Below are 11,605 nucleotides of genomic sequence, written 5' to 3'. Positions count from 1 at the left end.
CTCTGGGAGCTGGGTGCCTGGTGGTGGGGGCAGAGCTCCTTTCGCAGGTGCTCTCTGGCTGTCCCAGAGCCTCTGGTCAGGGGACAGTCATCTCCAGACCTCGGAGACAGAGGCTTTGGGCTTCCAGGCCCGCCTGTTGTGCCAGATTCTGCTGGATATGACTCTTACTTTTTCTGCACTTTTTTACATTTTCTTTTTCACCAGCAAACCATTGGACGTGGTGTCTGCTCACCCGTGTGGCACCAGAGCCCCTCCTCAGCGTGGCTGGAGCTCCTCAGGTGTTCGGCTGTTCCTAAGCTCGTGCTACACTCACTCAGCACTAATTCTCATCACATCCTAAGAACCTATTCAGTTACTGGGGCCAGGCAGCTATGCTAAGGTCCTGACGCTTCTCCAGGTGCTGACTGACGCCAGGCATAGGCAGAAAAGCTCATGCAGATGCAGATGGCACCCAGTGCTTCTGGAAGCCTGGGAGAGATGGGGGCGCCCCAGGGACCATCCACCTGCCTGTAAAACAGGCTTCACGGCAGGCCCCACCTGAACTGAATCCCGAAAGGAGCCCCAGAGGAAAGCTGAGGGTCTGAGAGCGGACCTCACCGCAGGGTAGGGTCCTGGGGGTAGTGGCCAGCATGGTGGCAGCTCGGCGGGAGGAGGCTGCCCGTTTGCTCTGGTCTCAGCGGGTGTGTGGCCCTCCTGCAGGGCCCGTGATGGCCACCGGTCTGGCAAGGCTCACAGCAACCGCACTGGACCCCACCACGCTGCAGGCTCCACTGAGAGCTGTGGTCCCCCCAGTGATGCAGGGCCTGCCTTTTGAGACTCACTGGAGGCTAAAACCTCTCCAGAACAGCAAGCAAGGCCCTCCCTCCATGGGGCTCCCCGCCCATCCTGGCGAGACAAGGGGCGCGGAGACCAGGGCTAAGGGGCTTGGGACATGTTCTGTAAAAGAGCTACTTGACAAAAAGTGGTTTAAACGACAGAATAATCTTTCCCTGTCAAGCACCACACACTCCCTGGAACGATGAGCTGTGAGAAGGCGAGGAAAACCCACCACCCCAGATACAAGACAGACAAGTGGGTCCCACCAGGCCGTCCTCACGCGGCATCAGAGCCCGGGGAGCGGCCGGGTTGGGACCACCGGCCGAGCAGCCGTCCCCTGTCCCCACAGGCATTGGGCCCTGTCCGCCGGGCCCAGGGCTGTCCGTGCAGGGTCTCTCCTCCAGCCCTGGAACTCCTGGCACATGGATTGTTTCCTTCAACGGGCCGTACATTTAGAAAGAAAAAAATTCCAGTGAATTCAGCGGGAGGATGGCCTGGTGAATCTGGCCATGAAAATGAATGAACCCTAAGGCAGATTTAAAACAAGAGAGTATAGGGAGTTCCCATCGTGGGGCAGTGGAAACGAATCCGACCAGGAACCATGAGGATGTGGGTTTGATCCCTGGCCTCCCTCAGTGGGTTAAGGATCCGGCGTTGCCGTGAGCTATGGTGCAGGTTGCAGACATGGCTCAGATCCGCATTGCTGTGGCTGTGGTGTAGACTGGCAGCTATAGCTCTGGTTTGACTTCTAGCTGGGGAACTTCCATATGCTGTGGGTGTGGCCTTCAAAAAATGAAAAATAAATAAATACAATAAAAACTAAAAATGAGATAATTCAGTTCTTCATACAGCTCAACGTGAATAAAAAGACATTCTTAACAAAGCAAGGCCCCAAAGGCCTCCATCGCTGGGTTTCTGAAGAACCTTGTTCAAACTACAATCCTTTCAATAAATCAACCGGCGCAGCCCATGCAGCCCCAGGACAGGAGTGGGAACTTCCGTGCGTGACAGGGCCTCCTCGGAATTTGCCCTCCAAGCTGCTGGATTTGGTTCAGGCAGGGCTACAGGAGGGAGGAGAGGGGCATGACAGGTTTTCTCATTTCAAGTTCTTCTTCAGCCAAGGACAAGCCAAATATTTTACTAAGATGATACATTAGCATTTTACTAGACACACTTTATGAAGAATAACGAACTTGTAAGCAAACCTGACTTTCCAAGATTAAACACTTTTAAGAGGACGAAAGTGAAAACGACTCTGGACCAGGCTGCACCTGCTGGGGAAGGGTCTCCTTAAGGACCGCAGTTGGAAGCTAACGTCTTGTTGGACTTTTTATACGAAAAAATTCTGCCTGACTTGATAATCACCTCAGCAGAACATCTGATGTTAACAGGAATTTAGTCTTTCCACAGCAATTCATTCGTTCTCTTTCTTTCTTTGGCTTTTTTTTCTAGGGCTGCACCCGTGGCCTACGGAGGTTCCCAAGCCAGGGCTCAAATCGGAGCTGTAGCCGCCGGCCTACGCCAGAGCCACAGCAACGCGGGATCAGAGCCACAGCAACGCGGGATCCGAGCCGCGTCTGCAACCTACACCACAGCTCATGGCAACGCGGGATCATTAACACACTGAGCAAGGGCAGGGATCAAACCCGCAACCTCATGGCTCCTAGTCGGATTCGTTAACCACTGAGCCATGACGGGAACTCCCCACAGCAGTTCTTTAAAGGAGGGGTGACTCGCAGACATGGAGAAGAGACTTGCAACTGCCAGGCGGGGGCGGGGAGTTTGGGGTGAGTAGATGCACGTTCTTCCATTTAGAATGGACAAGCAATGAGCTCCTACTGTACAGCACAGGGAACCAGACCCAGTCTCTTGGGGGTAGAACCTGATAGAAGATAACGTAAGAAAGGGAATATATTTTTACTTTTTTTTTTTTTTGCTTTTTAGGACTGCACCGGTGGCACATGTAGGCTAGGGGTCAGAGCTACAGTTACCGGCCTACACCTCAGCTCACCGCAACGCTGGATCCTTAACCCACTGAACGAGGCCAGGGATTAAACCCGCAACCTCATGGTTCCTAGGGGGATTCGTTTCCGCTGAGCCAAGATGGAAACTCCAGGGAATATATTTAAACAAAAACAAAAACAAAAAAAAAAAAGGAAGAGGAAGAAGGAAGGGCAGGAGTTAACAGCAACCCAGCAGCATGGGGTTTGTCCTCTGAAGACACAGAACTCGAGGTAATCACCACTGCTCAGGAGTCTGCCGAGACTTTCTTTGCTTAAGCTCTGGAGCCCAGCAGGACTGTCCACTGTTTTTGCTGCCCCAAGAAAAAGATCTGCTGGCTCTGCCACCAGATGTCCTGAGACTGGGCCTGGGACTCTGTTGAGACAGGCCTGGCGGCAGCCAAGTCACAAAGAAGAATGCTGTGGCCTCGCACCCGTGAGGCTTTTCTAGACACTTAGTGGCGTGAGTCCTCAGCAATGTGACCGAGGCAGAGGAAGAGATGCAGACACTTTGGAACCTTTCAACGGGCAAATGCGAAGGCACGTGCTCCCTTTAAAGGCCACATTCAAAAGGACTACTGCCAACAGTGTGAAGAGTACAGGGTTGTTTCAGGAACTTGTGTTCTGCGTGACTTCTCCTGCAGGTGCACAACCACAGCCCCATGTGGCCCAAGGCTGGTGGCAGTGGTGCAGGCAGGCGCTCGGGTGCTTGGGGCCAGGATGAGCGCACGTTACGGCAGCGCATCCTCAGAAGTGAACTGTGACCCAAGACGCTGCTCCCTGGGGCCGGAGTCCTGCAACCACCCAGACGCAGTGGCTGAACAGCACACTCAGGAGCTGAGAGGACCAGGGCTGCAGGGACGAGGCGAGCACGGCGGGAGGTCAGTCCTCAAGACCTGAGGGACACCGGCCCTGGCCCCGCAGACAGACTGCGAAGCAGGCGGCTTGAGGAGGCTGTTCGAGGGAAGCTCGGAGGGGAGATGCGGGCTTTCCCTTCCATGGGGGCTTGAACGCCTCACGGCTGACCCACCAAGTTCTAAGCAGCGGAGTCACAGGGACCCAGCTGAACTTCAGGGCTCTCTGGGAGCTTCGAGTCCCCAGGGCCTGCCCCACCCCACCTGGCTCCAGGGCTGGCTCCCCCACAGATGAGAAGTCATCAACCATCACTGGGTTGGTGGGGCACACGGACCGCAGCCAGAAATGTCACTTCGGCCTAAGAGTGGCTGAGAGACCCCGGGAAACCCCATGTCCTGGGAGTCAGGGTCCCACAGCCACCAAAAGCTGTCACGGGCCCCACTGCCCAAGCACCCAGCATTGGCTCGTGGAGGTGGGCGAGCAGGCTGTGCTCCTAACAAGACGAGGGGGTGGGGGCAGGCAGCAAATACCTCTGAGGGGCTGCCGCTGGACAGTAAGGGATGATCCGGTCATGGGGAAATGTCACTTTTGAGGAATCCCCTGACCCCTGATCAGCAAAGTATTTTTCTATTGTGCGAGGTCAGAATTGGGGCAGTCTTTTTGCTGTTTTTTTTTCTTCTTTTTTCCCCTTTTGGGACACACCTGTGGCATATGCAAGTTCCTAGGCCAGCGACTGAATCTGAGCCACAGCTGTGACAATGATGGATCTTTTACCCACTGCACCGGGCCAGGGACTGAGCCTGTGCTGCCTGGGAGACAACACCAGATCCTTAACTGGCTGCACCACAGCGGGAACTCCCAGAAGGCAGTCTCTGACGGACACTGCATGTGTCTCTCTCCACCGCCATCTGCACCGCCACGGGGGCTGCCGGGACAGCCGTGAGATGTGAGATGACTCGGGCTGGTGCCGGCAGAGAGCAGCGTGCCCCGGTCACAGAGGTACAAGTCAGGTGTGTGGATGGCCAGCTGCTGCTCTCCAGAGCCACCTCTGGGCGGCTGGGGAGTGCCTGTGACCACTGGCAGAGCATCAGTTACACGTATGTACACGGGAGCACCTCTCCCTGGGCCCGGGGGATTTCTGTGCTGACAGGCCCTGAGCCACAGAGATGCCACCACGCCCTTAATCCAGCCCCACCCCTGCGCTGTGCACGAGACCGGGTGCCCATGAGGCAGGGTCACCCTCCAGCCTAATGGGCACAATTCCCAATGGCAGATGGGAAGCGTGGACTAAATTCCCCCTGCTGATCTCACAGAGATTAGGTTAAAAATTAACACCAACAGACAGACCGCGAAGCTGGCAGACGGGGAGTCCAGCAGCGGCTGTGGGTCACACTGCTATGTCGGGACGTGCGCAGATGCTTCCCGGCCGCGGCCTGACGCTGGACGACCCCCTCGCCTCCCGGTGGTGCTCTTGCTCTGAAGCGCCGACCTGGCCAGGGTGCCTACTGCTGATTCCTGGGGACAGAGCCCAGAACCAGAGCACACTCCCAAGGTCACGGTATGGCCTCAAGGCATCAGACACCATCTGGGCTGGTTCCTTAGGTGTCCTTCCTGAGCCCAGGAATGGCACACAACCACCCAGGACCCCCCCCCCCGCCGGGCGGGGGCTCCAGCCACTCTCCTCTGGGCGGCCCACGAGAAAGGGCTCCTTGCCTTTTGTTTTCCCCGAATCATCCAGACCCACCTTCGAAGGGTCCCAACACTCCTTTGCCCCATCTGACCTGAAAACAAGACCTGATTTTGCTTTTTGGCCACGCCCACAGCATGTGCAAGCTCCCTGGCCAAGGATCAAACCTGAAGCACAGCAGCAACCCGAGCTGCTGCAGTGACAACACCAGGTCCTTAACCTGCTGTGCCACAAGGGAACTCCAAGAGCTGATGTTTAAAAGCTAAATTCTGGTTGCATTTGGATAGAATGAATACTGTGTCTTTCATGGTTTCTTTGTATTTCTCTTCAATAGTTGCTTGACTCAACATCTTTCTGTCTGCTCTATACAATGAAAATACAAACTAAATGAGAATAGAAAAAAATAATTAAAGCATTAAATTGTACAAATTACAAATCTGTTCCAAAATATACTTACATTAAATAAAATACGCCTTTGGGTAAGAGATCTACAGTGAATGACTATGCCTTCGGGGGAGCCTCCCGCCATCCAGGCGGGGCCCCCACGCGTGGAAGGCGCCAGGAGAATCTGCATCCAATCACAGTTTGTAGCGGGCTTCTGGTCGCCGGCCGGCGAGTTACGCTGAGCACGTCATGAGCGTCACCTGTGCAGGGAACGACTTTGGGGACAGGGGGAGAAGCGAGCTCTAGCCTCAATTCTGAGTTCATCACAACTTGGAGAATCTCATCCACAGCCTATACAGTACAGTTTCAAAAAAGCAAACATGGTAAGGTAAGCAGACACCTCTTTAGAACCCCAAACACGTTTCCTTGCTGTATGCACGGGAGCTCCCATCTACCACGGGCGCTCGTGGAGAGGTGCTGCCTCAGGACACGTGGTCCAGGCCTCGGCGAGCCGGGGGGAGGGCGGGGAGCGCGGAGGGGAGGAGGCTCGCCGTGCGCGTGGGCGGGAGGCGCCCTTCCGACGTGTCCCGCCCGCCGGGGGCCCCGCCTATCATCTGGCGAAGCGCTTGATGTAGTCCTCCACCTTGCTGCGGAAGTCCTCCTGCGGGAGAAGGGAGAGGACTGAGTGAGGGAGTGGGAGTGGGAGGGTGAGTGTGTGTGTGTGTGTATGCGGGGCGCAGGGTGGGTCAGGTGGGCGAGCTCTCGCGAGTGAGGGGAGGGCCCGGCCCCCACCCCCGGGGGCCCAGGCGCCAGGATCGTCAGACTCCTGGAGCCCAGCGCCATCCCCGACGCCCTGGGCGTCCGGGACACACACACACACACACACACACACGTGCCCGAGCAAGGCCTAACAGGTGGGCTCTCAGCCCTCTTCCTCTTACCCCGCAGCTGCCTGTGGGCTCCCCCAGAGCTCGTGGCGGGCGCGGACGCCCCCCCCGGGGGGGGGCCCTCAGGGCTGCTGCCACTGCTGCGGCTCGGGCCACTCCTCCCTGACACCCCCTGGGCTCACAGCGGGTGTCTCCGCACACTTTCCCAAGAGGCCCTCCCTGAGAACCGCCACAGACAGAAGGCCGGGGACTGGTGGGCGGAGGCGCGGGCTGCCCGCAATGGCAAGACTCCTGGCGCATTCAAAGAGCAGGAAGCCACGTCCAGGAGAAATACACTGAGGAGCAACGTGTGCCACGGGTCTGCACCCGGGGCCTCTGGGAGGTGATCCTTCCCTGTGACAAAGTTTCATGCGCAAGGGCTGCCGACAGCCACGGTGCTGAGTGGGGACGTCCTTGTCAGCGACAATGACAGGTGGAGTCGCAACACCAACAGTCTCGGGGGAAAGCCCGGGGGCCCAGGAGCACGCCTGCAAGGGCTTGTCAGCGCCGCGCAGCGGACAAACCCACAGCTCTGCAGGGCCACCCAGCCCGGCCGCCCTGGCGGAGCCGTCGGCTGGCAGCTCAAGGCGGCCGGGCAGCCAAGGCCGAAGCCCTCTGCTGCCTGCCAGCCACCTCTGCCCAGAGGCCTCCACGGACCCTGGTGCCAGCGCCTGACCCACTGCCCAGGACACGTGCTGGGGGCTCTGCTAAGGCGGTGCCCTGCTCCTCTGTCCAGGGTTGTGGGGAACATCGCACACCGCACACTCTGACACGCAGCAGAAGCAGCTTCGTGCTCTCAGCAACAAGCACACTATTCGGAGCAACATCAGCCGGTCCCACAGTGTCGGGGCGACTCCGGGGCAGCAAGGACTGGACGTGAGACTCTCTGACCGAAGGAAGTGGCCCCGCAGTCAGGGGCTGGGGCCTGACCGGCTTCTCAGCACCCTGAACAGCCTCACCCCAGCCCCACGTGGCCGCCTCCAGACTCCTGCTGCAGGCCCTGTCTATACCCTGTCCACGTTCTGGGTAAGATGTGTGCGCAAAGCACACTGATGGCGTTTTTGTTTGCGGATGGAAAATCCCTGGGAAAGGGCTGCGGGCCCACCACCAGAACGGTGGGCAAGGCACGGCAGAGCCACGTCGCGACAGCCACTCGGCAGCTCCTGAAGTCAGTGAGTGGTGGTTATGCACTGACGTGGAGGAACAGGGTCAGAACGAATCAGCCGCCACCCGGGGCTGAAGCTGAGCCATAAACACGACCCTGAACCTCGAGGGCTGGCGCGCGTGCTGGGCTCTCAGAGGCGGGAGGGCACGGTGGCCGTCCCACACCGTCACGAGGACAGCCAAGTGGCCTGCTTTAAATCACTCAGGCTGAACTCGACCAGGAAATCACCCCAGTAAGAGCACTTTCACCTGACCTCGGGTCAGACACTTTCCTGAGACCACTCACACTTACTATTACATCCTCTATGAGCCGCTTTCAATCCCGGCCCTCGATTCGGCCTTCCTCCACTTCAGGAGGAAGGCGCTTCCCACCAAACACACCGGCCCAGCCCACCCGCTTACCTTGTCCCGCAAGTGATGCTCTGCAGCCTCGATGTTCAGTGGGTCATCAAAATTCAGAAGATCCTTAAAGAGAGAAACTCAACATAAACAGAGGAAAGACTCTTCTGCTGTCACAATCAGCAAGCGGCAGAACCACCTAGAGAGAAAATTCCTAAGAACTAAAGCTCTTTGACGGAGAAGGACTGAACTATGTGGTATCTCATCTTTTCTCCCCTTTTCTGGCCGGACCCGAGGCACACGGAAGTTCCCCGCAGGGACTGAATGTGAGCAGAGCTTCGACCTGCGCCACCGCAGCGGCAATGCTGGCGCTGTAAGCCACTGTGCCGGGCCCGGGATCAAACCATCAAACTGGTGTCTCCACAGAGACAAGCCGGGTCGTGAACCCCCTGTGCCACAGCGGGAACTTCTGGGGGTACCTTCTTCAAATGGGGACAGTCCACTGAAAGAGGCAGGGAGGTGTCTGCACGTGAGTCTCCAACGTCTGGTGAGGAAAGAGCAACCACACTAATTTCTGACGCTGGCTTTAAGAGCCAGGGAACGGCCAGCCACTCACATGAGCATCTCTAAAGCAAATCCTAGTGCTTCCTTAAAACTTCATTTTCTGGAATACTACTCAGCCATAAAAAAGAACGACATAATGCCATCTGCAGCAACATGGATGGAACTAGAGACTCTCACACTGAGCGAAGTAAGTCAGAAAGACAAAGACAAATACCAGAGGATGTCACTTATAACTGGAATCTAATATAAGGCACAAATGAACCTTTCCACAGAAAAGAAAATCATGCACTTAGAGAACAGACTTGTGGCTGCCCCCGGGGAGAGGGAGGGAGTGGGAGGGATGGGGAGTTTGGGGTTAATGGATGCAAATTATTGCTCTTGGACTGGATGTACAATGAGATCCTGCTGTGTAGCATGGAGAACTATGTCTAGATACTTACATCACAACAGAACAATGGGAGGAAAAAGAATGTATACATGTATGTGTAACTTGGTCCCCATGCTGGACAGCGGGAAAAATAAAACAAAACCCAAAAAACCCCGTCATTTCCCCCTTCACTTCTGATTCACAGCTCTGCCTTCCTAAGCCGGTGGCTCTACTCTGAGCCGGCTGTCCCTCCATCTTTACCTCCCCTCCACCAGCAGCGTACTCACAGCCGTGAGGACGCGCCCTGGGCCCTGACCCAAGGCCAGTGTCCCAGCCTCAGGGGACACCAGCCCCTGCCTGCCTTAGAGAAGCCCTGGAACTCGCCCAGCCCCGAAGCCCCAAGAACAGGGATGATCTCAGACCCGAGGCCAGGTCTCACCCTTATGCTACTAGTCCTAGTCTTCTCCGAGGCCAGGGGAGAAAGACACCTGCGACGACGAGTCCTGCTCTCTGACGCCATCAAGGACTCTGTGTGTCTCCTCAGGAGAAACGCTTACTATGGGGACTGTTATCCTGACTGGGAAATAAATACGTGTGTAGCAGGTACGTCACAGACACAGCAAGGAAAAACTGTAGTCTCCATGATCATTTACAATCGAAAAAACAGACTCCAAGTCCTAAAATACAAAACACATCAGAAGCGAATCCTGCTGTGTACGGAGGCTACACCAGACACGCAGGAGTCTTCGTCGTCTTTATTAAATATTGGAGCTAAAACGAATACATTAGCTGGAGTAACCACTCCGGACTTAACTGGCAATTCTGCTTGGCTCTTTAGAATCGGGAAGGTGGACGGGCCTGGAGAGGGGACGGTGCCAGATGTCCTTAAAGAAAGAAGCACAACTGCCAGACAGGTTTTAATCGCACTCCAGCAGCAAACTTCCATTCACTTCGATGAAAAAGCTAAAAATAATCTCAACTAAATGACTGCTACGGCCGACAACTGTCCTTGTGCTGCCGTGTCCTGAAGACCGAGGCAGGTCCTGCAGTCAGGAGCGTTACGGGCATCGCCTGGCGATGTCGGATGTGGCGGCGAGGGAGGAAGGCACTGAGTCTATTCTGGGGCTCGCTGGAGACAGCAGACAATGTGGGGACAGTGCAGGGCGGGCCAGGCCACCCAGAGGAGCCTGCAGCAAAGGCCCATCCCCGCCCCGCTCGGCTCCCTAGAGGAGAGGCAGCTGGGGGGCAGAGTAGAAGTGGGGACGCCCTGCTCCCTCCCCTCCTGACCCCACGACCTCCCCCTCCAAAGCCCCCTCAGTTCCACTCTCACTGTCCTTCTGACTCAAAGTGCCAAAGAAAAGGGGGGTTTGGGGAGTTCCCGCTGTGGCTCAACAGGTTAAGAACCTGACATAGTATCCATGAGGATGTGGGTTCGATCTCTGGCCTTGCTCAGTAGGTTAAGGATCCCAGGTGGCTGTGGCTGTGGTGTAGGCCGGCAGCTGTCGTTCTGATTCAGCCCCTAGCCTGGGATCGTCCATGTGCCGAGGACGCAGCCCTAGAGAGCCAAAAAGAAGAGGAGGAGCTGGGCATGTATGTGGTCTGCTCTTAGTTCCCTCGCGCCATCCTTAATGCGACACTGAAACGTGGCCTCAGAGGAACCAGGAAAACCTGAGATTGTGATCAGCGTACTTACAGTGAACAATGAGTTTAATCCCCAAACAACATCCTGAAATGAGAAAAAAAGAAAACAAGCTTCAGGCTCAGGTGCACTGCAAGAGTTTTGAATCCCCGACCAGATATGTGCTGCACCACATCAAAGCTGTATCTTTGGCGTGCCCCCCTTTCCCCCAAGACAGGGAATCCACGCACCCTCCCTTCAGCTTAACCACAAACGGTGGGAAATGCAGAGCTCAGCAGTCCCAGGCAGTGGATATCAACATCAGAGAAAACACTAACTGGCCCTCGATCCTGACCCAGGACCGAGCCCGCCGGCAGTGTCTACCCCTCTTTTCGCCACCTCCTGCCTGTCATCACCAAACACAGTTCAGACTTCTGAAGAGTTATCTTTAAAACAAAACCTGCTACTTTCGCATCAGCTGCCTCCTGGGGATCGCAGATGAGCTCATCATCCACTGTCCCACTAAGTCTTAAGCTTGTTTCAGTTACTCTAAAAACCGAGGAGAGGAACATTCTGGAACATTTGAAGAGCAGAGATTTTCCTTAAAACTGGAACCAGTCCTGTTCTCTCGAGTGACGCAGGACCTGTCCTCCCAGCCTTGCTCTCGGTCAGCTCCAGGGTCTGTCTGTCCCAGGCCGGTTCCCACTCAGTCCTCTCTGCACCGTCACCCATCCAGCCACCACGCCCCATCCTTTGGGTGTGAGCTGGGCTGGGGCCAGAGCTGGGGGCGAACCCAAGCCCTCGGTCTGCAGGAGGCGGTCAGACAGACAGGTGCGTTGGCATGACTCCCAAAGAAGTGACCCCGCCAGAGAGGGGATGGCAGGG

At 56.3% G+C, this 11,605-nt stretch overlaps 1 protein-coding gene across 11 annotated transcripts in view; it reads right to left on the bottom strand.

Moving 5' to 3' along the window:
* UBE2F (ubiquitin conjugating enzyme E2 F (putative)) overlaps positions 5,659 to 11,605 on the bottom strand; it is a 53,337-nt gene continuing 47,390 nt past the window's right edge. For 6 of the 11 annotated variants that reach the window (XR_002339040.1, XR_002339042.1, XR_002339037.1 and 3 more), the window contains 2 exons: positions 8,235 to 10,828; positions 5,659 to 6,403 (listed from right to left, as the gene is read on the bottom strand). Coding sequence is in view for 5 of the 11 variants with exons in the window: in XM_013984648.2 (XP_013840102.1) it covers positions 6,353 to 6,403; positions 8,235 to 8,297; positions 10,796 to 10,828 (147 nt within the window). In the remaining 6 variants the exon portion in view is untranslated. Of the gene's footprint in view, positions 6,404 to 8,234; positions 10,829 to 11,605 lie in introns of those variants that run through there. The other 5 variants (XM_003133768.6, XM_005672336.3, XM_013984648.2 and 2 more) reach the window with 4 other exon arrangements.

The sequence above is a fragment of the Sus scrofa genome, chromosome 15, assembly GCF_000003025.6.
Source record: "Sus scrofa isolate TJ Tabasco breed Duroc chromosome 15, Sscrofa11.1, whole genome shotgun sequence".
Taxonomy (NCBI): Eukaryota; Metazoa; Chordata; class Mammalia; order Artiodactyla; family Suidae; genus Sus; species Sus scrofa.
This window is presented reverse-complemented; position numbering and strand designations above follow the sequence as displayed.